The sequence below is a fragment of the Gavialis gangeticus genome, unplaced genomic scaffold (assembly GCF_001723915.1).
Source record: "Gavialis gangeticus isolate Ggan-Ray unplaced genomic scaffold, GavGan_comp1, whole genome shotgun sequence".
In the NCBI taxonomy this organism is placed as follows: Eukaryota; Metazoa; Chordata; order Crocodylia; family Gavialidae; genus Gavialis; species Gavialis gangeticus.
In genome coordinates this window covers 27,300,153-27,325,403 of record NW_017729001.1, presented here as the reverse complement: position 1 = coordinate 27,325,403, position 25,251 = coordinate 27,300,153, and the positions used below count along the sequence as shown (strand labels likewise).

At 55.8% G+C, this 25,251-nt stretch overlaps 1 protein-coding gene across 7 annotated transcripts in view; it reads right to left on the bottom strand.

The window, feature by feature from the left end:
- NCOR2 (nuclear receptor corepressor 2) overlaps positions 1–25,251 on the bottom strand; it is a 437,249-nt gene that overhangs the window by 77,287 nt on the left and 334,711 nt on the right. For all 7 annotated transcript variants that reach the window (XM_019507112.1, XM_019507108.1, XM_019507107.1 and 4 more), the window contains 3 exons: positions 16,597–16,739; positions 9,209–9,356; positions 4,523–5,069 (listed from right to left, as the gene is read on the bottom strand). In XM_019507112.1, coding sequence (XP_019362657.1) covers positions 4,523–5,069; positions 9,209–9,356; positions 16,597–16,739 — 838 coding nt within the window. The remainder of the gene's footprint in view (positions 1–4,522; positions 5,070–9,208; positions 9,357–16,596; positions 16,740–25,251) is intronic.

Sequence of the window (25,251 nt, the reverse complement as noted above, 5' to 3'; positions counted from 1 at the left end):
CGGGAGTGGCTTCACACAAGACGGGCCCCGATCCTGGCAGCGTTGCTAGTGTTCAGGATCGCTTCCCTGTGCGAGCGACCTTCCTGGATGCGGTGCTACGCAGCTAGTTTCTGCAACGCAGAGCACCCTCTGGCTCCTGTCAACAAGCAGGCCCCAGGCCAGCCCCTCATCTGGTGTGAAGCAGCGAGTTACGCCGGTTCGAGCCAGTTTACGCCAGCTGAGGGGTTGGCCCTGCAGCCCTGACAACTTTTAGAGCCGAACTTTAGGCACAGCCTTGCCGAGGCGCTGTGCAGCTAAGTCCCCTGCGGTTTGTGACGCACTTGGAGAGGCTCCCATTTAAGAAGCCAATTATAATGAATATTGTTACAATGGACGTGGACGGCAGAAGCTGCGACCGACCACCTGAAATTAATCCTCCCATGTGCAGCTCTGCTGGCCGGGAAAGCAGCAGGAATCACTCTGCCGGGGCCACCCGGCACCCCTTGCACACAAACAGATGTTTGCCTCCGACCTGCGTGTGTGCGGACGCAGCATTATGCCGCCACAATGCTAACCCATGCATTTTTGACTCTGGGTTTCCCAGGCCCAATGCCGGCAGCCGAGCCCCAAAGGAGACAGACAGAGAGACAGACCATAGGGATCTGCCGCCTGACAAGTGAAACGAGATTAGAGGGTGGCCCTGAACTATACACGCATGATGTGGGATAGCCCCAGGCACATGGGATGGGCTCACCTGGGAACAACCCAGATTGCTCACCCATGCGCGCTCCCATGTGCAGAGAGGTGTTTAGCCCCATCGGTCTAAATTCAAGGAATTGGTTCGTCTCTAAGGTGCAACTGTACCCTGCCTTCTGCTCAGCCATGTGTTGTGGCAAGTAAGATCCACTTCATGCAAGTTGAGCCTTAGCTGGTGATGCAGGGGCCTGCAGGCAGGGGACTGGAGATGGGGTTCCCTGCAGAGCTGCGGTGGAGCGGAAGAAAGTGCCCTGTAGCGCGGGATCGGCTTGAGCGCTGGAAGCGTGCCGCACGGCTGATTCGCTTCACTTTGGCTGCAACATTGTGCTAGCGAAACCCATGCAGCCTCACACAGCCATTTACATGCGGGGTGACCGCCGCATGAACTTTAGCCCTGGCATTGCTCGCGGCCTCCTCCCCCACCTCCCGTCCATGAAGCCAATTATCTTTATTTTTAACGCTGAAGAGTTAAAGCTGTGATTATGGGAGCCCTGGCCTGGCACTCCCCAGCACAACCTGCCGGAAGATGGAGGGAAGCCAGCGCAGCTGTCCCTGAGCATCACTCTTCCCAGCCTGGCCTGCAAACCTTCCTCCCCCACCACCTGAGGCGAAACAGCCCATTTCCAGGGACTCAAGGCACTTGCAAGTGGGGCAGAGAGCAAGGGAGAGAGAAAACAGCTCCCCACGTCCAAGCCCGGGACCCGGCCCAAGGTGTTCACACACACGGGCACCTTGCACCTAGATAAGATTAACAGGTGCTTCATCAGTCTGCAGCCGTGGCGTGACGGCAGATCGACACAGGAATGTTAAGCTAGGATAAGGCTCTCTGGGTAAAAGGTGATATCTTTTATTAGACCGACTCGAGCTGAAAAAGCTGTTCTTTGCAAGCTTTCGGGCACAAACGTTCTTGTTCGGGCGTAGGGAGTCTTTCCTTGTGCCTGAAGAAGGGCATTTGTGCCCAAAAGCGTGCAAAGAACCATTTTCCAACTATCTAGTTGGTCTAATAAAAGATACCACATCTACCCAACGAGCCTTGTCTGCCTATGTCCTTAGACCAACACCTTAAAGCGGGGATAAGTGAAGGTGTCAGCGCGATAACCAGCACGTGGACACTCTTGTCCCGGGATAGGGGTGCCTTTTCCTGCTTTAAAGTCTTCTTGGAAGGGGCCCAAGCTGTTTTTAGGGTTTGTCTACCATGCAGTCGCTGCTGGGACCACAGCTCGGGCAGACAGGCAGGAGGTGGCTTTAAATCAGCTAGCCAGGCGGCTGGGAGGTGCCCGAGAAGCACTCAGCTCGCACTGCCCCGGCCACGCTGCCAGCCTGCCCGAGCTGGCTGGTTGGCAACGACGGGAACCTCTCCTGCGTAGCAGAGCCCAAACACCCTGCAGCGGTCCCGTCCCCCCCACCAGCACGGTGCGGCGGTGAGGAGAGGCACCAGGTGCAGGGGGAAGCCTGTTTAATGTTTAACGTCCCTGAGCGCTGGTATTTGTTTGACAAGGCAGATATGTGCTGACGCTGTGGGGAGCCTGACTTGGAGCTGCTTGCAGAAGGGTGAAGCCCTTTTGCTGCTGCTGCTCGAAGCCTGGTTAACGTTTAACTGGAGGCAGCATTCCCGCTGCCTTCACCCTTTCTTGCAGGGGGATTTATTCGGTCTGGGAAGAGCCCAAGGGCTGGCCTCCCTTCACTGCCGGGAGGAGGGATCATGCACTGAAACAGGCCTTCGCCTCCAGAGAGCGGGGCCGGCCTTGGCACAGCTGAGAGCAGCAGCCAAGGTCTTGCCGGGACTTGCTCCCAGCCCCACGTATTAGGAGGCTCCTGGTAGACTTGAGTTATTCCCACAGGAAGCGCAAACAGAATTAAGGATGCTATTATGCTAATTGCGCTCGCAAATGCTCGCTAATGACCTCGCTGTGCTGAAGTCTGAAGTGCCTGCCTGGCTCTCGGGGGAGCGCTCTGGGATTGGGCTTACGAGGGCAGGGTCGTTGGGCATAACGCAGCGCCTTCCCATTTTTTGTGCCGGCTGGGATGAGCTCTCTGGGCCAGCTTCCTGGCTCTGAAGTGCGTGCTTCCTTCTCAGCCAGCTCCGGCTGCCAAACTGCTTTTCACTCCCCCACAAACCAGTTTGAGGCAGGGAACTGGGACACCTGCCTTTGCTCCCTCAAACTGGCTCAGTGCCTGGGTGGGGAGCGAAGGCTCTCCCATTCCCAAAGCCGCACCTCGCTCCCCAAACAAGGGTGGAGGGACGGATGCTTCCCACTCACCTCACAGCACCGACCGCTGCTAGGGGAAGCAGAGCTGGTGCTCATGAAATCCCTGCATGGGGAAGACGGGATCTGCTGGTTGGTGGGGAAGGCAGAAGGGGACGCAGTCTAGCCTGCTCGTTCCCCAGGACCCTGAGGCTAATTCTAACTCCCCTGCAGGGTTTGTTCCCGGGGGACCAGGTTGCCGGCGTGGGGAGACATGCCTTTGTGCTCCCAACCTCATGACGGAAATCCAAGAGATGCATCCAAAACCACGTGTGGCTGAGAGCTGCACTTTGTGGTGTCTGGTGACTTGTTCTATTCCCCTAGGAGCGGGCATGGAGTTACCCCCTGGATAATTAATGTCTGTATGTTTGCATCACCTCTCGGGTGACTTTCCCAGATGAGGAACAGCTCATGCCCCAGCCTGCATTAACTAAGACCCTGAACCAACCTCTTTCCTGCAGGTGGTTGGTTGCCATTTAATGACTGTGCTCACCAACATGGATCCAGCTGGCACTTGCTGAAATCGAGTCTATGCAATGACCCATAAATCAGACCTCTCCCAGACAGTTTTCCTCATCAGATCAATAAAGCACATTGCCACTTCCCAATCAGGGACCATGGCATTCACCCAAACCGTGCCCACTGATCTTAGGTCTGTTAGGAGCAGGCAAGGTCTCCTCCGCGCCACCACCCCTTGGTAGGCCACTGCCAACACAGGAGTCAAAGAGACAAGGCGTTCACCTACATTACGTGAGAGCCGGTTCCATAAAAATAGCTGTAATAGTAGAGATGGAAGAGACTGGGTCAGTGAATTCACCCACTGATACGCAGCCCTACCATTTACCTATGCTTAAAATTTCATCTCCATTTTTATCATTTATTTTTATAATAATACATTCTGCTTCTAGAGCATGTTTCGCACCGGGGTCCCCAGCTGCTTCCAAACCATTAGTTCATGAAGATGGGTGGTGTCACCGTAAGGGAGGCAAGTGATGTTTTTATCACATCACAGACGGGGGGAAAAAGAAACACGGAGAACTGTGCTCAGGGTCGGCCAGGCTGGGAACAGTCCCTAACGCCTGCTCTAGGCGTTACAGCATAGTCTCCTTCCCCCTCACTCATCCCAAGCAGTAGCATGCTTCAGGAAAGGTCTCGTGAGTCCCGGCAGGGCAGGACCTCCTCTGCCTGACGGAGAGGGCAGAACCAGACCTCTTATTTTCAAAACCAAGAGCAGACAGTGGCTATGTGGAAGCTGACCAGCCCCAAGCGAACCAGCCTCATCTCCCGCCTCCAGCAGGGCCAATAACAGATGCTTCCTAAGACAGGTCTCAGCGACCATGCGTTTCTGATCCTGGCGCACAGGGGTACAAAGAAGAGCCTCTCTTCCCTGGGCACGGCTGCAATTGCCCCACCCTGAACCTCAGGCCCGGCCTCCCTGCTACGAGACGAGCAGACCATGCAACCTCCGGGGCTCTGTGAAGTGACCCGTTGCCTTTGTCAAGCCATGTCACCACCCCCACCGCCCCAGCATCCTCTCTCACCTGTTCTTGTCCACGGTATCCTGCTCGTCCATCTCGTCCGCGCTGCAGGTGGCACTTGAGTCGCTGTCCGGATTGATCCCGGAGGCTTTGCCCGTTTTGTGGCTCTCCTTCTTCTCAGCCTTGGGGGTCCCCTCTGCTCCCGCCATGCCCCCGTTGCTGCTGCTACTCTCCTGTTTCTTGTCGTCCCCCTTGTCTTTCTCCTGACAGTCCTCGCTCTCCTCCTTTTTGATCTCGCTCTTGCAGGGCTCCTCACTTGGCTTCTCCTCCGGCTCCTCTGTTTTCACCACGTCCACCACCAGTTCCTCCTGTGGCTTCTCCTCATTGCTGGCCTGCTCAGTGACTGCTTCCGGAGGCTGAGGGGTGCTGGCAGCAGCAGGAGTGGTGTCTGCAGCGGCAGTGGCAGGAGCCTCCTCCATCTTGATGGCCGGTTCCGCGCTGGAGTCGCTCCCGGGCCCGGGTGCCGGCTTTGGCCCGTTCTCACCACTCTCCTTCGCTTCGGGCCTGGGCGAGGGAATGCTCTCGGTATCCGAGCTGTTGTTTACTGCAGCTGAAAGGAAACCAAAGTGAGACTCAACATCTACAGCCCTTGCTTTACAGTAGACGACGGCGGAAAAATGCAGAAATCTACCTCCCCGAGATGGCAAACGTATCCAGCTGCCTTGACAAGGCCAAACTCTCTTCCCAGTTACACAGGAGTCATCTTAGCAGCTCTGGGAGGCATGCTGCAGGACATGGACAGCAGGAATTGAGCCCAAAGGAGGGGGAACTTGCTCAGAGCACATCACGGGTCATTTCCCCCGTCCCACTGCCCCAGCCAGGCTTTCTGCCGCAGGCTTGGCATGGGAACTCTGGTGCCCAGAAAGACAGGACCATATGGTGAAGGAAACAAGGCAAAACTGCTGAATCTCCCAGCTCCCAAAGGCTGCAGTGACGTGTTCAACTAAGAACCAGCAACTCCAGGCCATCTCCTCTAAGCACACCCTTCTTAAATTTCAGATGGAACAAACTTCTGCTCTTCAGATGTCCCTGCTATCCTAGCACGGTTGTGTTGTGCATTGGCCTTCCCCCCACTTGAGCCCATATACTTATGAAGAAAATGAAGAACCTCTCAATGGTCCCCTGTTTCCACTTTGTCTGACGCAGACTACCTTCTTCTCCCGGCTGGCAGAAGCAATTGTCCCCTATCTACAATTTCCACCTGCCTGGAGGTTGGAGGATGTCCTGTAGGCCTCAAGCAGTTTTTTGGACTGAGCAGCGCACTAGTGGGGTTTCCTGTGCAGCCCAGGCCTCATCCAGAACAGGGAGCAGTTCTGCTCTCTTCTCTGCTGGGGCACAATTCATACTGTAGGCTGGACGCCACACATCAAACATGGATCCTCAGCTTAAAACCAGGGGACTGAATCACGATTCCAGGAACTCGGACAGTGGGTTTCAAAACAACCAGGTGGGAACAATCTGTTTGCCATGAGATCCAGCAGAATAATTAAAAACCTCTCGCCTGACCTTTCCCGCCCCCCCTGCATTGTTATCCAGCCCCATCCAGCCTTTTTCGGGGAATCTCGGGTGACTTCAACTTTCCAAGAAGACCCCGTGCAAGAGTTCAACCTCCCTGCTCGCAGACCCATGCTGTCATTGAGTTTGCTGACAGCCTGACTTCCCGTTCTCCACTGCACTGCAGCTAGGAAGGGCTCCACGGCAGCAGCCCGGGCCTTGAAAACCGTTCTGTTTTGCTTCCTATGAGCCAGCCAGAAAAGAAATTTCCCACCCCAGATTGTCCACTGAAAACGGCTTCATCCCAAGCTGTATGGCCCTAGGTGCCAACAGGGCAACAGAGTGGGCAAGGAGGTGTTTCGGAAAGGCATGTGTGCAGGGAGCAGTTTATTTCTTTGGGTGTGAAGTGGGAAAACTGAAAGCAAGCTGCAGACCTCAGTAGCGTGGCCTGTGCTCCTCCCTGGGGCTACTGAAACAACACCAGCAAGAGCTGAGGACCCTCACAACTCGCTCACAACACTGCAGAGAGTGAGGCTCAAGTTGCTCCAGGTTAAGGGCCACCCTCTTTCTCTGGGTATATTGGAGCGGAGGTGAACGGTGCCTCTTGACACCCAGGTCTAGTATGCACCACCCTGAGCTTTCAGGTCGTATCAATAATGGACAGACCTGTAGATCTGAAGTATCCAGATCTCACGTATTCCACTTCCTCAGCCAAAGAACGCCCCAAACCCAACAGGAATTTCAAGCTGCCCCAACTTTTATTTACTTGCAATAAATCAATGGAAGGCAGTCACTCGAGGATGACAGGCATGGACTTTGCAGCCGTTAGGCAGGATGGAAATGCACAGTGTATCTGGCCAGAACCTCGCCCCGAGTGCATCCACTTCCATTATTAATGTGAAACAGTCTGCAGCTCTGATGAGATGGATAGCTTGCCTCTGGTTCAACCGAGTCTTCGGTTTGCATGCATTTGCCCCCACCCTGGTGAACCTGCAGAGGACCGGGGCTGAGCGAGTGGAGCTGAACTCCCCGGGAGTTGTGTCCGGGGTGGCGGCGTGAGCGGTGTCATTGTGCAGCCTGCCTCTGGTACGAGAGCCCCGCTCGCTGAAGCGCGAGGTGATCTGCACGTACTTTTCATGCTCGCGCACCAGGGAGTTTGGACGCAGGCAATTAATCACGCAAGGAAACCATCCAAAGCCCTTCCCCTCCCCCTTCACCTGCTGCACCCCAGCCTTGGCTGGTGCTACGCCAACCGCATCCCCAAATGTCACAGGAGACCGCGGCAAACTGCTCAGGCATAACGCCACTCTGACATTTCTGCTCCTGTGACATTTCATCCACCTCTGCTCGTAAGTTTATTCAGCTCAATAGCCTACTTCGGAAACCGAGTTCTCTCCGCCCAGCAGGATGAATAAGAGATGAGAACTGAAGCTCTAATAACACAAAGCTTCTAAGTGTGTCAAGAGAGCTGTCTTTAAATCTTAAAATACATTGTTTCCTCTGAACTGCTCTCACAAAGACCGATAACTACATCTTACATTGTGTCTGTGAGTCACATATCACCTAGCACAGAAGATTTACCTGGAATCTGCCTCGTAATGAGTCACTTCCAACAATGACTTGAAAAGATTTGCAATTTCAAGTCCCATTAGCCCGGACTCCAAGGCCAGGACTCAGCAGGGTGCTCACGCTGCTGGTTAAGTTATTAAATTACTTCGACAAAAAGTCAAACGGGGCTATTGTTGTAAATTATATACATTTCCCCAAACTCGCGACTGCAGCTTCAGAGCGATAAATAGCTAAAATTGCCCCTTACGTTTTGTTTCCCTTCTTTTGTATGAGTGGGGGAGTAAGAGCTGCCTAAGCAAAGATATTCTTTACAAAAATTTAAAAAATAAATAAAAAGCAGAGGTGGGCTGCCCCATGGCTACAGATTTTGTTGCTGCTGTGGAGGATCACCCACCAGTGGACAGACCCCAGGGCGCATGTTGTCTGACTCAGGAGAGTCGTTAAAGCAATGAGACAACGAAGGGGGTGGTTCACTGCTCCATTGGCAACCCCGTGGCTTCAGGCACTGCGGGCCTGATTCAGCAAAACGCTTGGCTTCAGTGTCATTTTTGTGCTGTGCTCAAGCAAGGTGCGGAAATGCCTCGGTGAACCAGGGCCTTGCGGCAGCTGTGCCTTTTAGGGTGCTCCTCAGCTACCTTCCCAGGCAGTGGGCAGGAGTGAGCAACTCCATCTGCAGTCCTACACTGCGACACCTCCCCTCGCTGCCGCCGCACAGTGCCAGCTATCTAACCCTGACGTGTCCCTGGGCTTTGCCAAGATGCCTCGGGAACAGTCTTGCATATAAAATGATGAAACAAAAACTGGTTTACAAGACAGCAAAAGTGTGCCAGGCCTTGGGATAAGCAGTGCGCCCTGGGAGCAGGGAGTCGGTCAGGAGGGCAGGCTCTTTGTTGGGGGGGATAAGCCTTAGAAAGCACGAGGTGATGCACTGGGCTAGACTACAGGGGCCTAAAGGGGGAGGTGGAGGGCTCCCATGGTGTGTGGAAGAGATGGCGAATTGTTCTGCAAGGCTACCGGTACTGGGAATGGTACTGACTATGTGGAGTAGTAATGATGGCACCGAGTATGTCCCCGTGGGCACTGAGATGGCACTGTAAGTGGGCTCTGAAAACACACCTCTCTCTTGGCAAGATGTCTCCAGGACAAGGCAGCAGGGGGAAGCTTGCACTGCCTATGCTCTTCCCCTTCCAGAGATAGAGAAGTGAGGTTCCCACCATCGCCAGCCTGACCCCTATCAAAACAGTCCAGGTCACAACCCCTCTGGAGCCCAAGTGGTGCCCTGGACGCCAGCTGGCCCATACTGGATACCAGTATGGAGCTCTCACCTCCCTACTACCCTTAAATCAACACTGCACCAGACAAAATTCAGAGCCGGACTGTAACCCCTGAGATGGTGAAAGCCTGAGGAGCTCAGGTCTGTGCAGCACCAAGTGCGCTGAAGCGTCACCCTCTCATGGTGCCCGGGACCATGGCCTGCCCAGCACGGTCCCCTGCCCACGAGGAGATGCTTGTGGGGGGGCAAGAAAAAAGGGCCAAATATAGCACTAAACAGCCAAGAGCCCAGGGGCACCCCAGGAATATCCGAGCTGATCCCTGCCACAGGAAGGGTGGCCCTCAATGCCTCACCTTCTGCCTCCTCAGCCATCTCCTCTTCGTTGCCGCTTATCCCCGATACCTCCATCTCCTCGTCCTCCGCGGCAGGAGCGAAGGCCGCCTCTTCATTTTGCACGGTGGGGGCTTTTTTCTTCTTCCTCTTGGCGTTTCGCTCTTTCTCCTGGTGGGAAGAAAGCACACAAGGGTCAAAGGCGAGAAGCGTCTGCTGGCGCTGGGTTTGGCAGACAAAGCCGGTGGCAACCTCACGGTTCAACGCAATGTGTGTTCTGACGACAGAGAGACAAGATGGTTTAGGGAACCACCTTGTACTGCCGAGGAAGCAGACCTGGCCCCCCCAGACCTTTCCTGCCTCCTATTCCCTTCATTGCCTCTGGTTGCTCCTGTTAGGATTAAAAGCACGTCAGGGCAGGAAACGTGCCCTCACCTGCCTGCGAGAAGCAGCAGCCGGAGGTAGCAGCAGCAGCAATGTCAGCTCTCCCCCTGGTCTTGACGTCTAAGGAGGTGGGAATCCCTGAAGCCTGCATTGCTAATGGGGGACAACTCACACAATGGCACCAACCTTAGCCCCAACCTGACTGTCTCTACAACAAAACCTTGAGAGCGAGGTGACGTCTCACATATACACGAGTTGGTCCTTATGGTGAGGATCAGCTCATTTCTCAAGGAGTCACTGCCAACAGCAGGCAAACCCCATCCAAGTTTATTGCGTGCACACGGGACCGCTCCAAAGAGCTTCACCGGGGTGCGCTAGTGGAGCAGCACACCAGCCTGGAGCGGCAGCGCTGCCCAAGAGGCTCCCGGCAAACAGGCATTTTTCCATGGTGCTGCATTCTAAGAATAGGAGAGCGCTGCCCAAAGTCGGGTGATAAGATACAACGCTGTCCTTTCAGGGCCTGATTCGGGGTCTCTGTTTTCAGGTGACAGAATTTTGACCCTCCTAATATTACCATTTCGGGGCTGGAAACATGATGGGGTGCTGGACCTCAGAGTACTGCATGCTCGGGCAAGCCATCCTGACAAAGAAAATTAAGTTTGTGATGTACTGGGTTGCATTAGAAGGGCTCACATAGTGACACAGCAAGTTACAGCTGGTATCCGGCCCCCGGGGTGTCCAAGACACCGTCCAACAGCCTGATTTTTACAGCGGCTCAGCCCTCACCAACTCCCAGTGAAGCTTGTGGGGGCTGTGGGTGCTCAGGAAACATCACTGCTCTCTTAAGACCCCCAAGTCAGTGGATACCTCTCATAGGCATTAGGGCTGGAAGGGACCTCGCAAGATCTTCGGGTCCAGCCCCTTGCCCCAGGGGCAGGAAGTCAGCTGGGGTCAAATGATCCCAGGAAGATTGGCATCCAAGTGTTTCTTGAAAGTGTCCAGAGTAGGTGCTTGCACCACTTAGGCGGCTATGTCACATTGTCAACAAGCAGCAGGGGGGCAAACAAGGTCCTGGGCTGCTCTGCCCATGCCCTTTCGCCTCTTTATTTCACCTTCTTACACAAACGCGATGGTCACACTGACACACGCACGCTGCTCCTGGTCATACTGTTTGGCTCAAACTAAGACCCTCTGCTCCCGTTTCCCAGGATCGCTGTCAAAGAATGGCTGGTAGGAGCAGGCCCAGCATCTTCTGCAAACAGTCATCCACCCCGGCAATTTTCAAAAACCGTCTCGACGCCCACCTTGCTGGGGTCATCTGATCTCAGCAGCCTTTCCTGCCCAAAGTGCAGGGGGAAGGCTGGACCCGATGGTCTGTAAGGTCCCTTCCGGCTCCTAACAACTACGAAACCCCCGCACCCCGCACAGCGTTTGTCTCAAGGGATGAGCAGATAAAACTCCAGCGGAAGCGCCAGCTCTGCCTCAGGATCTCCATGTTGGGAAGTGTAATGTTCCTCTTCCTCCCTCCCCACCCCCATGCAAACATCTCCAGATACAGGGAGAGACCCAAACCACCCAGCTGCTCTTGCTTGGGAACACCGCTGGCTTTCAACTTATTTTTATCCTACTAGCCCAGAGAGGGAAAAGGCACTGGGGATGCTGCTGTTGGAGCACAGAGGCGCTGCGGATGGTGCCCTAGGGCCCTCTGCCCCCGGCTGCACTCCTCGGGCGATCTCTATTACAGCACACATAGCGGTGTTTCATCAAGGCCACTATTCAACGGCTGCACGGTTTTTTTCTGGGGAAGCAGCTCACCGTTCGGGCTCCCGATAGCGCAACTGCAGTGACAAAGCTCCCTGGGTTACTATGGCAAAGCCTTCTCTGCCTCTTACTCATGCGTCTGTGACTCAGTCGAGCCGACAAACAGGCTCTGACACTGGGGAATTAGCTGGGAACCAGCCTCTGCCTCAGCGCCTTACTCGGCTTTTATTACCACTGAATAGCAAGCGGCAGCGCTCGGCACGTACCGACATGGAGGTTACTCGCAAAGTTGGGCAGCTGGTCAGGGCTCCGGGACTGTGTGGGAGAGGATAGCACATAATAAGCGTGCGATGTGTAATGGGAGCAACTGGAAATCCAGGAGGGCAGATCTAAGACACAGGGCCGCCGCGCAACAGCAGCAACAAATGCTCTGATCCAGGGCTCCGGTGCCAGGCAAGTCCTACCAAGCCACGCACGTCCCCGCTCTGACCCTGCCCTCCTGTCACTCCAGAAAACTCGGGCCACCTGTTGTCACCTTTGGCTTTGCTTGCAACCATTCTGGGATGGGGATTATGCTTTTGGCGCCTGCTCATGCAGCGCCTAGCGCAGCGGTGCTCAGACCACAGCTCGTAAGACACGAGCGGCTCTTTCAATCTATTATCTGCAGCTCTTTGCAGAAAAAAGTGCCCCGAGCCTTTTATTGTAAAAGGCATATAGACACTCAGCAAACACTGCACACCTTTCCACCAAGTTATTTCTCTTTATGACTGAGCAAATATTAGCTAACGTATCATAGTTTTTCCTTTTCAACCGGATCTTGTTTGCCACGATTCCTCTAGAAGTGTATACATTATGATCTCTCTGTGAACAACATGTGACTCTTAGGACAGTAAGGACCAGATGCCTCCGGCCTACAGCACAATACAGCCCTCACCCTGACCGAGGATCCTACCCGCTACTACAGTGCACACACATGAAAACAGTAACTGCGTGCTATCGGTTTGCCCGGCAGAGCCAAGCGGGCAGGAGAGAAGCTTACACCAAGTTTCCTTTTAAAAGGGAAAAATCGAGTTCCCTGTGGAATACAAGTGGCGGTATGGCAGCGCAGCCTGGCCTGGTACCAAGAACTGAGGACACCCCAGGAAGGCAAAGGTGCCAGGAATATAAATGCCAATTACATGGTTTTCTAGCCCTCATCTTGCACGCTTAGTTTGGTACTTGCCAAAAACTGCGCACCTCAATGCTAACTGCACAGTGTGTCCTGTCACCCTGGCGGGTATTACTCCTCCTTGGGAACGTGCAGACATAGCTTTGGCAGGATGTCGCTGCCTATGATGGGGCAGCTCCTTGCTGCAGGCTCGCACCTCCAGATACATGGAAAAAGGGATATAAAAGCACAGGACTAAAAGCCGACTCTCCGCCCATTGCGCTCTGTAGCGCTGAGCATGTCGTTCCACTGGTTAGAAAGGCCAGCCCAGACGTCTGGGGTTGCACAGGCAGGTTTCCAGCTAGCTCCATTAGGTTGTCTCCAAGTCTGGCAAGGCTTCGCAGTTCTCCTTCACCTCCTCTCCCCTACTTCCAAACCCCCTGGCACTACCAAAGCCTGCCCCCTTCTTCCCAGCTGAATAATCCTGGCCGCACAGCGTATTTTTGAAGAGGAAATATATCTCCCACTGGGTGACATCTTTCTGGCTACCTGCCCCAAAGGGAAAGCAGCAGTCCAGACAAATTTGGCCTCTTCATGGGATCACCACCTGATAGGGAAAAAACAGCCAAAACAGCTTTAAAAAAAGCCTGCTACCGATACAGAGCAGTCATTATATTTACCTACCCTCGGCAGCTGTCTCAGCCTTTCCTAACAGCGTGATGCAGGCGCTCCCGGTTTCATATGACGTGATGATATATATTCCAGGACTGGGGTCAGAACTGGGACTAACACCAACCTTAGCACAATGCAAAACCCCAGGACTCGTGCCAGGACCAGCACCGAGACCAACAGCCTGATCCTACTAAGCCCTACGGGAATCTCAGCAGTGACTTCAGCTGGCTTGGGAAGAAGTCCCACACATGAGCCAAGGGAAAGCTTTCCCAGAGGCCCTCGGCAGCAAGGCAGAACCATGACCCGTCGCCAGCATGGGGGTATACTGGGGAGCCGCAGCCCGGACCATAGCAATCAACACCCCAAGACGACCACGGCACTGGGAGCAGTCTCCTGCTAGGGGAGGGAGTCTAATCGCAGATGGCTGAAGAGGACCACAGAGAACATGTGGTGACAAAACGCCCTGTTCTCAAGTGCTGCGGTTAACGAAAGGAGAAGTCAGCTTGCAGGAGGTCCAGACTGACTAAAGATGAAGCCAGAAGGGTGCCGGGCAAATTGCAAGAAAACTGACCCAAAGAACACAGAAGTGGTGGCGAGAGAGAGGCTTAACCCTGGCCAGAGAGTGCCAGCTCCTCCTGACTCCTTGTACCAGTAGGTCCGACTCATGGACGGATGAATACGCAGCTCCACCCAGCAATGTCCAGGGACTGGGGATGAAAAACGTGGGGCCTGTTTATCTGCTGCAGTATCAACCCACTCCTGCAATGAGGCAGCCCCTTCTGTCACAGGCCACCGTGAGCAAGACGTCTGGGGCCCTGCAAAGTGCCATGCTGCTCCATCCTCTAAAAGGGCGAGATGGTCTACGCTCTGACAGAGGCTGTCAGCGTGCCCTGAACACCCTCTGCATAACATCTCTCACTCTACAACTCTCCTGTCAGGGACACAGGGGCAAGCCCAAATGTCAGAGCACATGAGCCATCTGCACTGCAGAGACGCAGGACAGTGTTGCAGTGGGGCAATGCCCTGGGGACAGCACCACCCAGCCCACTCTCTCTTCCTGAAGCTCCCTGTGCCTCTGCAAGTCAAGTGTGCAGCAGCAAACTGGGCACGTGTGCTTGCCCATCCAAGCGCCAGACCTGGAAATGACCCAAGACACAGGTCACAGCCCCCAGTGGCATGCACAGAGGCAGCCTCTGACTGCAGAACCAGAACACAAAGCTCCACGCAAGACTTTGCTACAGTTTTGGTCTGTGGAAGTCCCTGGGGTCGACTTTTAAGCTCTCCACTTGAGCAGGTCCCTCTCACTCAAACTGAACTGCACCTGAAGCCAGTGAGTGAAACTGTGCATTTCATACAGCTGCAATTCAAAACCACGCACCGGCGCTGGCTGTGCCGAGCAATGAGCACAGGGGTTGATCAGCACTGTGTGGCGGTTCAGCTGCAGGCTTAGCCGAGGGACCCTGGTGAGCCTAGGCACAACACCCCAGGCACATCAGTGATGCAACCTCGCCTAGGAAAAAAGGCTGGCAGACAGAATGGGAGTTGCCTTTTAGAAATGATCAAGCCCTCCTAATTGAGCTCATCCTCCTTAACCAACCTTCTAGCAAATCAGGGAACAAACAGAGTCGCTCTGTTTCCTTGCACATTATCTGCATGGGAATCAGTAGTCGGTGCAGACATTGAGGGCATGAAAGAAGTCAGGTGCTTCATAGTGAAATCACCTGATGATATCTCTGCCTGATCACCCACTGCTTATCCTTGAAGGAGGTCAAGGTTGCCTTTGGCATGCCCAGACTCTACATAGGAAACGATTAGGAGCTCTGGTCCATTTATGAATATATTTAGGAATCAGAAGGAAAAGTCTACGGCAATTTTGTCTCAGTTGTTCTGTTATTTTATTCAGCCTTCTGGCATCTGCTGTTGCTATAAAACAATAGAGCACAAAAAATAACAGCTGAGCAGTCATTGTTCTTACACAAAACCCAAATTCCACAACTGCGAGTGCTCGAAAAAAATAGAATGATGCTGATGATATAAATTGTGAACAATTAGAACGGAGGAGTCTAGCTACTACCTCGGAGAAGCGGATGCAGGGAAAATTGGGCTCTGCAGAAAAGTGCTCTTGCAGTATAATTTCTGTAACGTTAGGAAGCAGAGTAAATACAAATACGCAACTCTGATTCCATTACCGACTGAGCTGCAGGATCTTATTTCAGATTCTCCCCAGTAACGAACACGATATCTTTGTCAAATAATGTTCTGCTATTTGGGGGGCGGAGAGGGGGAGTGTCACTCCATTCTCGGTAATTTTTTTTTGTTGTTGATCTTGGTATGGCTTTTCTGCCTTGTTTCTAAAACAATCAAGTGAGACGTGGAGCGCACAAGTGTCTCGGTCCTTGGAGAATTAATAAGACGAATCACCAATGTCCTCTCTATTTCTCATTCTTATAGACAGACTAGGATATTAAATTCCTGGGTAAGTCATTCACGGTTTTCCTCTCTTTCTTTTTACTCATGTTGCAATAGCTTGCTGGGGAGATTCCTGTGTTGAACACTGCCCCTTGCATTTTCAAAGCACCCCGTGGGGCTTCAGCCATATGAATTCTATTAGCTGGGAAGCTCGGTACCCAGGCTACTTGGCCAGTGAAGTAACACTGACAAGGCTTAGTAGTCCTGTCGCAGTGCACGGCATTGCTACAGTGCGTTCCTAGTGCACCAGCTCATTCATTCCCTCGGCCTTTGGTGCGGGGGAAGCGTTAGTCTTCTCATTCTACCAGCGGGGAGGCAAAGGTTAAGTGATTTGCCCATGGTCACCGGTGGGATCAGGAGGGCAGTGTCAGGGTCAGAGCCCCAGCTTGTTATCAGACTATGCTGACCTCTGGATATGCCAACCATTTGTTCTTTCTTCCTTCCAATATCCTAAAAAGCTCACGATGAACCCCCACCTGTAATCTGTTCCTGGTCCGCTCACCATTCGCTTGTTTATACTTGGCGCTATACCGTGGGGTATAGGCTAGGCAAAGGTTCCAACGGAAACATGCCGACTTACGAGGCCCTGCTCTTGTCTCTGGTGCTGGGGTGATAAATCAGTACAAACCTTCTGGCTTCACAGGATTTTACACACCTGCAAACAGAGCACACTCTGGCCCAGTCCCTGGACACACTGCCATCGCATGCTTTGTCTTAGCAAAAATCTCACTCCTGTCTGAAGTCACATTATTCTGCCCCACTCCCTGGTAAAACAACATGAACCGAAGGACGAACACTCTTGTTACTTGTTCTAAACTATCACATGAAGCCTGGGCTCCATGGTTTTAATTGAGGCATGTCCTACAAGGAGGGAAAAAGAAAAAAAGAAAAACTTCCCTCCCGAGTTGGGAACGCCAGGATCTCTGTTTGCCGAGAAATATCTGTGGCACTCCGAGTGGGCTGAGGCGGGATGCTTACCATTTTTAGTTTGTGCTGCTGTAGGATCTCGTCCAGGTTCTGTCTTTTCTTGTAGTTGAAGTAGAAGTTTTTGCACTGCGACACGGTCTTGGAGCCCACCATCCTGGCAATGGCAGACCAATTCCGCCCATGTTCAAGGAGACCTTCAGCCAGGAAGAGAAGAAAAACAAGAAAAGAAGGGGGGAAATTAGGAGGTTTGAAACCAGATAAACTTGCACAAGGGCAGCATTGTTCATTCACCCAGGCCAGGCAACACCCCATGTGCAAACCCAATGCTGTGGCAACAATATGGCCACCAGCATCTGTCTGGAAGGCTTCTGTGGCCAAGGGGATGGTGGAGGGCAGCCTGTTTTTCTCTCCAGGGGAAAGGCATCAGACCTACAGCCTTGGGGAACAAAGCCTCCTGCAGCAGGGCTGCCCAACAACAGCCGGCTCTCCACCCCGCTGGGAGAGGGAGAGCAGGCCTTCACGGGGCACTGACACCAGAGACATAAAGCTCGAGAGAGCTGGAGCCCGCAGCTCTCAGTTGGGCTGGGAGGCAAGCTGGAAGCACGTGCAGAGATGGACCCGAGATGCGAGTGCAATGTGGAGGTGGCCGAGCGTTGGCCCAGGTGACTCACATCACTGTGGGGAGGGCACCAGCGCCGACAGTGGGCTCGTGAGCAAGAGGAAACGTTCAGGTGAGGCACCATGCCAGGGGCTGACGACTCCATGCAGGCGGAGCAGCCGGGGAAGCCTGGAGGGGTGGCGCACAGCCAGAGTGGGCAAGTGGGTGCAGAGGATGGCAGCAGCTCATCCTCAGACTGCCAGGCCTCCCACCTTGCATGTGCCTTCCCTTGAGGCTGGGGGGTGCTCCTTCCTCATGACATGGAAAGAGAACCCAAGACGCAGAGCAAGGACCAAGTGGCTTCCCAAAGACCGATTCGATGGTGGAGTCACCCCGAGTCCCGCATCCTTGCCTCACCCATTGCTCTGCCACTCCTCAGAGCGAGGCTCATCGGGGTCCCTAGCCCATCCAGGTGGGGCACGGGACAGAGACAGGCACAGCCCCTCCAGTGCAGAGGGACGTTCAGGCACAGAAGTGCGGGATGGAGACAGATGCTCATGTTGTGAGCATGTGGCTGATGACACCATGGAGGGACGAGAGGGGGGCAAGGTGATGGACTCCCAAAGGTGAGGGTGCAAGTTGGGTATAGGGTGGGGAGAGGGGACTGCAGGCCAAATGCAGCAAGGGCAGAAGAAATGCCACCTCCTCCATGAACCCAGACAGTGGCTGAGCTCACCCTGGGAGCAGGAGCTTGGAGGAGAGGTGCCACGGGGCAGTCAGCTCTCCAGTGACCTGTGGCCTTTACGTTCCTGAGCAGGGCAGCAAGGACCCAAGTCCCTGCTCCATCCCCCCTGGGGCTCCGATACAGCCGAACAAATCAACACCTCCACACACAAACGCCCGTGTCCTTCCCATGTGCCAGACTGCCCTGCCTGGAGACATCCTTTGCCCCGCGCAGTCTCTCCTAGCAGCCGCCTTGGTATCTACCCCTTTAAGGCATGATCCTGTGCCACGCATGCCTGGTGCCTCGGCTCCATTGCCAGGCGGGGCTGGGGTTGCTATGCAGCTGCCATCAGGTTGCACATCGAGCCAGGTAACTCCGCTCCAGCTGGCTCCGTGCTGCACAGTCAGGTTGGGCCGGGATCAGCCCTTGCAACGCTGACTCCGCTCCAACTTTCCCTTACTTCTTGCCTGCCATTGTCTGTGTTCTTTTGAACACGCCTGGCGTACGTGGCAGGCGGGCCTGCAGCCTCCAAAGCCTCGCGGGGGAAAGAGGCATCGTCAGCACCAGCAGGCCACGGCCCGATCATCGGACAGAGCATCTGGCCTGGCTTGCCTGGTCCAGCACCCCTCGCAGGCCCCTGCACTCTGGAAGCAAAGAGCATCCCCATTGCCACCTCCCTTGCCAGCCCCTGCAAGCACGGCGCTACTTGTGGGTAGGGCCTGCTTGCTGGCTTGTGAAGCCAAATGTCACCATTTAAGGCAAAAAGATCCCCAACGAGGTAATACCTGGCCTCCATGCAAACACATTGGAGCAACTACACTCCCAGGCCCGGAGCCAGGGCCGGGGGAGCAGGAACCCGTGCCCCGGGTCGGGGTGGGGGATCTGCGTAGCTGAAGGACCGCTGGTGCCAGCCTTCCGGCCCCTGAAACGGCTGGGGTGCAGGGAGCCCAGCTTGCTGCCCCCAGCCCCGTGGCAGATTGCAGTTCCTCATGTCCGAGACGCCCCTTGGCCGAAGGCCCAAGAATAAAAGAAACTCGGGGCGGAGCCCGGCGCAGGCAGGAAACGAAAGAGGTAAAGTTCGCACCGTTGCAGGAGCGAAGAAGTGGGCTGCCGTCGAGCGCCCCGTTCCATTCAAACACAGGATCTCAGCGGTTGCCGTCTTACAAGCCTCTCGCTGCCCGCCCTGGGGAGAGCAAAGCCAGAGATCCTTCCCCTCCCCTTCCCTCCCTGATGCCTCGTGACCCACCAAGCGCCTCCGACACAAACGAATCAATCAACCTGCTCCTTCGCTGCTCTGCCGGTGACCGGATCCCACGTGCGCCAGATGGGGCTGTAATTACCCATCGCTCGGGCAAGGGCCTCTCATATGCCTAATAAGTCCTGCAGCCGCTGCGGTCGGGGCTCCCTGGACGGCAGGCGTTTCGCTGGAGCTGTGCGGGGCAGGGGAGGGGGGGGGACGACAAGCTGGCATTTGCAACAGCCACAGCTGAGCGGGGGGCAGGAGGACAGGGTCTTCCACCAAGACCTTTTTCTGCTTGCTCCAACGTTTCCAAGTGCAGCGTGACCTTTTCCGTCTGCGTTTAACAGGTCAGGCCAGCTCCCTGCTGCCCTTTCTCCTACTGGGTTGACCGTGCACCAGCTCTTTTATGCGTCTTTCCCAATCATGGGGCTGGGCTGAAGCTCATTTGGGCTCAGCTCCTTGGGAGCCTTCGCCTCGAGGACTACAGGGAAAAGCGTGCCGAGCCCCCGGCCCTCCCACCGTCACAGCCTGGACGCTGCCTGCACATCGGGGCTGATGCCTGGTCCTGCGTTAGGAGGCGAGGCCGTGTGTTTCCAAAGCACGGACTGACCATCCCCGGCAGGACCGAACCAGCGAGCGCAGACGCCCTTATCTTCACGGGAGAGAAAAAGCAAAACAGCAACACCTGCTTCCCAAAACTGTAATTATCTGCTAGAGGCTGGGAGGAGACGCCCTGGCTCTCGCCGATGCAAAAAACTCCCTTTACCAGGTCCTGGCAAGGCTCTGCTTCGCGACAGCATTGCCCCTGATCTCCCCCCTTCTGCTCCGCACGCATGCATTTCAACGTGACCCCCCCCCGGCAGCCCGTGATCTCTGTCGCAGAGACGACAGAGCGAACAGACGGGCTCAGGTCTGACCCTGGCAGAACGCACGCATCCATTTAATATCACAAGTGAAACTACGACTGAGTCAACAACCAGATCTGCCGCGTTCCCTGGCTTCGGGGAAACGGCTCGCAGATGTGTGCACTTCAGCGGGCGCGCGCGCGCGCGCACACACACACACACACACACACACACACGAGCGTGCACGCGCTCCCCCCCCAACCTTAGCCCCAGAAGCTGGCTATTTCCTCTCTGCCCTCGGGCTGTACTTACATTCTCCCAGTCCAGCTTCACCTGTCAGCAAGTCGGCTCGAAGCATACGGCAGGCAGGTCGGACTGGAGCGGGGAGAGCCCTCCTTCAACAAGCCACACGAGGCAGATCAATTGGTTATGAAGCGCCGGGAGTTCTCCGCGCGCGCCTTCTCCCGTGCATTTTGCTTTCGCTCTCTCGCGGCAGCCAAAGAAAGAGAGCGAGCGAGAGGAAAAAAACCCAGCCCACGAAAACCCCCAAACGGGAGAGCCGGTCCTTTAAAAGCCTTGCAGCTCTGGCTGTTCGGAGCCATCGGCAGCCGGGGCAGCCCCTGCCGTGGGGCGCGGAGCGGGGTCGCACACGCGGAAGCCTTCTGCCCCCGATGCGAGAAGTTGGTGGGAAGGCATGCTCCGGGCTCGGCGCTCTTTCCTCCAGTCGAGCTGGCGAGCCAGCCCCGCGTCCCCTCCTCGGAGGTTTCCAGCTGTCTGGAGCAGGGTTTGTTAAGGTGGATCGAAGTCTCCCCGGTCCTTCTCCCCCTAGCCGCCCTCCCTGCTCAGCGGCGCGGGGCGCGGCGGGAGGAGAGGCTGGGCCGTTCCAGGAGGCGCTCCCCCCCCAAAAATAAAATCACCCGCGGCGGGCGACAGAGCCGTGCAGCTTCGCTTCTGCCCGCGCAGGGCTGGTGCCGTCGCTCTGTGGCGGAGCAGTGAACGAGCGCTAATCTTTTCCTCTGGCTGACCCAGAGGCTCATTTCGTCTGAATGTGACCTCTAGACAGAGCATTAATAACGAGCATGGCACTGACCCAAGCTGACAAGGGGTGCGGCCAACTTGGCACTCACTTCCTTTCTCTCTCACTTTCTGTCTCCCTCGCTCTCATCTGAATGTCAACAGCAGGGGGAGCGATCCAGGAAAACAAAGCTCGGCTTAACAGTTTCCTCCGCTCTGAACTGAATCAAAGGAGCTTTTCTTTCGGGAGGCGCAAGCCGGCGATTGCCAGACACCGCGAGCCGGCCGACCCGGGCCCGGCCCCGCGATCCTTCCCGCTTGGTGAGGGCTGTGACCCGAAGGTCGCTCGCGCCTCGGCCGGGGCGAGGGTCTCGGGGAGAGCCGGCGGTGGACAGCGCCGGGGTCACGCCGGACCAACACGTGGTCGGCCGGCATTGGGAGGACGCGAGACGGGAGCCAGCGGGAGCGCTTGGCACGTGCGGCGAGCTTCTGCAGCGGGGAGCAGTCGGGGACCGGGGGCCTGGAGGTGGGGGCACGTAGGATCTGCCTCCCGGTAGGTGTCAAATGAGGCCGGCGTGGCGGCGAGGTGGAGGCAGGAAGGAAGAGAAGCGCGGAGCCGAGAGGCGCTTTCGAGTGCAGTTGGCTCGCACGGCCCTCATGAGAGCAAAGGGGCAGCGCGGGGAGGAAGGGAGGCTTTAATCCCCACTCCCTCGACTCACAGGCTTTTCAGATGGTTTCTCCTTCTGCTCCCGGAGTGGCTGCCCCCGCTCCACCCAGGTCTCGCCTCTTGGAAAGTGCGCGAGCGAGCCCATAAAAGGGGTCCCTTAACAGGAGCTCAGATGGACTAAGAGGCAGAGGTTGCAATAAAAAGTGATCTCATCCCCAAAGCTGTACGGGAGCCCGCGGTGGGCCCCGCTTCCATCCCCTCTCCCCTTCCCTGCTTCCTGGAGCAGATGGCCACCGTCCCGACTCTGGCCCGATCGTTAGCACGCCCAACCATGTGGTGTCCAAGGGGACGGGGCGTTACTGGAAAAGGCTGGGCCTATGGCCGTGTATGGCCAGCAGGACCGAGCTGCTGTGTGCCGCACAAAGGCGCCAGAGTTTAGCCCGTCCGGCCTTGCACGATGCAAGCTGAAGTGCCTTGTGCTGATGAGTGGCGGTGCTCCCCAAGGCACGCGGCTGCATTTCAGGACAGCTGCGGTCTGTGCAGTGCTTGATATTGCGTGTGTGGGAATCTGCTTCAGGGGCGGAGGGGGAGCCCAGAGGCACGGAGGAAGTTAGGGACTTATCCAAGGTCGGGAGCGAGTGGGTGGCGAAGCCTGGAATAGCTCACACGTCTGGACTCCGCGGCAAGGAAAGCTTCGGGGACTCGAGAGAACGCATGTAGAGACCTTGCGCCACGGCTGGTCTACAGCGGTCCTACGGGCAGGCAGAACGGCTCGCTCTGCCTGTGACCTGTGCTGTCTGGTAACGCTCGCTCTTCTTGGAAGAAACAGCTTGGGGAACCAGCCGGTTCCTGCAAGCTTTCTGCTCCAGCTAGAGCTCTTGCTTCCACGATGAGCATGCCTGGAAGGCGACCTACTGCTGCCAAGGAGACTTGCAACCAAGCTCCTTCCACAAGCACAAAGAGAAATCTCTTCGAGCTGCCTGGCACTTGCTGGGAGAAGGATTGTTGTGCCAGGGGACCGGGCCAGCGTTCACACCCCGATACGATCTCCCCAACTGGCGCGGGGAGGCAAACTGCTCTGCCTTGGCGTGCTTTGACGCAGATTCCCCCCGGGACGATGAGGTTCACTTGGACGACCGAGGAACTCGCCTTTCCGTTTGCTTGGCTGTTTTTCTCCTGACAATGATGAGCAGTAAACCGGACCGTGTGGGTCTCTCCGGACAGAAGGCACCTTTGGGGACCCGGGCATGCTCACGCTTTCTCGTGGCTGGTATTCACCTTCCAAGCCTTTCCCCGACCCAAACTGGCTGCTTCATTACACGGCTGTGTCGAGCAGAGCACAAGGAGCCCCGTGACAGCCGTTTTCCATGCATGACACCCTCCATCAAGAAAACATAGACCTTTGTGCCCCTAAATTTTGAGCCTTTGCCTCCCCCCCACCCTTGGTGCACTTCAGCCTCTGAACCCACTGGTTGTCCCTTGCTGCCTGCCGAGGGAAAGGTCCTCTCGGCCTCTGACCTTTCGGAGGAGACAAATTCTGCCTCTTGTGTCCCTGCTCTGAAAAAAAGTCCTTTCCCTCCACCCCTGCCCTCCGCTTTGGGGAAACGCGAATTCTCATTTCAGGGATTACGACGGAGGAAGCACGAAGTGGCTGCGGCAGCGTAACCCGGCTCGGTTTCTTCACCTGGCTGAGATACTATTCCTGCTACCTTATTGCTGGAGGTGGGGGAATAGTGTTGGAAATTAAAACGTAGGCTGGAAATTACAGCAATTACCAGCCCGCTCCCTGTGACAGGCCTTTTGTGTTTCACGTTCTGACACTCGCTAAACAAATCCCAGGGTTTCTGTGCCGCCTCGCCAAGAGGCGTGCCATGACAACCAGCCAACTGTGATACGGAGAGAGCAGCTCTGCGGGACAGGGGAAACCAACAGCCCTGGTCGGGCGGCACGACCCCGCGCAGGGTGCTGCACAAATGCTGCGTGCGGGGGAAAGCCTCAGCCAGCAGGAGACGAGGGGCTGGAGGCACAGCGCGCTGGGTCAACCCCTGCATGGAAGTGGACCCAAATTTTGGGATGCTCTGTTCTGGGGAGGAACATTGTGGCCTGGCTGGTAGTAAAACAGGCCAAATGCTTAGCCCTGGACCTGCCTCTGGACTGCAGGACTTGAGCTCAGACCTTTAGCCAGCAGCGAAAGGCTGGGCATTGAGGGGTCTCTCTGGACCACATCGGGATGGGAGCTCGTGCACAGAGGCAGTTTCTGAAGGGTCCTCGGGTGAATGGGGCAGGCTAGCAAGCTCCCAGTCCTCCGGCTGATGAATCTGCCCACAGCAGCACGCGCCGTCTGCAGCACCACAAACAAGCCAGCGTTGCTCCCGAAACATGGAGCTCCCCCTACTCCAGGAGGAGCCAGGACCAGGCTGTCTGGGAAACACACCCTGCGTGATGCTTCCCAGAGACACGGTGTCCGAGGGATGGGTACTCCACGGCAGTTAGCCTAAATGCACCCCCAGGGGGAATGAATAGGCTTTAGCACCCGATTACTGCCCCAGGTACCTGGTGACGCAAGCTGTCCATGCAGGGGGTAGAGCTGCCTCATTCAATTCACCTCCTGCTCTTTGTGCTGCTTTCTATGCAAGGCGCTTCACACGAGCCATGGGGCAAAGGTGCCACTGCCTGTTCACGGGAGGGTAAGTGCACAGGCTATACAGCAGATCCCAGCAGCTCTATGAACGAGACGGCGGCTGGCTGGATGGCGCTTGGTGTGGACACCCACTCCTAGGGCCCGAGTGCGAGGTGCCCCCAAGGAGCTTTGCATGCAGGTCCTGCTCCAATACCCCACCCCCTCCTGCCGCCTGCCGGCTTCCTGGCCAACACGGCTGCAGTGCTGGGCTGACGGGAGGAGGAGTGCGCTGGTTCCTTTTCCTAGTTTCCTTTCAAATCAGCCTGGAAAAAAGCAAGCTCAAACCTGGCGGTGGGGGCGGGGAAGAGTCCTCTCTGCAGCGGGGGCACCGGCCAAGTTGCCCAATGGTGGCAACAGGCAGGTCTATGCTACCTGGCCTCGAGCACGCCGCGCTGCTCCCTCACAGGCTAACTCCAGCGTAACCAGGTCCGGCAGGTGCTGCCGCGCGTCTGTGCTAACATGCTTGTCTGCTGTGCTGCGTGAACGTGGCTACAGACGCTTCTGGCTCGGGAGGCAGCCGGCACCCAGCAGCACAGTGCGTCCGAGGATGCTGCCGCCTGGCCCCGCGGGGCTTGAAGGGTTACTCTGCACCCAACCCGACAGGGCTTTACGGTTCTACTAGCTGTTGATGTGTCAGTTCAAAAGCACGCTGCAAAGCAGAGAGGAGGGAAGAAAAGGTGACTGCATAAAGAGGACATCCTGGGGCCTTTATCATCTCCCTGATTTTCCCTGTGACAGGTGCGCTGGGTAACCGGTGTGGAGCGTGGCTCTCAGAGCCATGGATACAGCCAATAAGAAAAGAACAATTAGCCCCAAATGAATCTATTTTGACAAAACAACAGAACAATTTCACTTGACAGCAAATAAAATGTTTCCTGGCAACCCAAAAGGATTCCCCCTCCCCCAGCTACTTTAATCCTCCTAACACTTTACAAAAA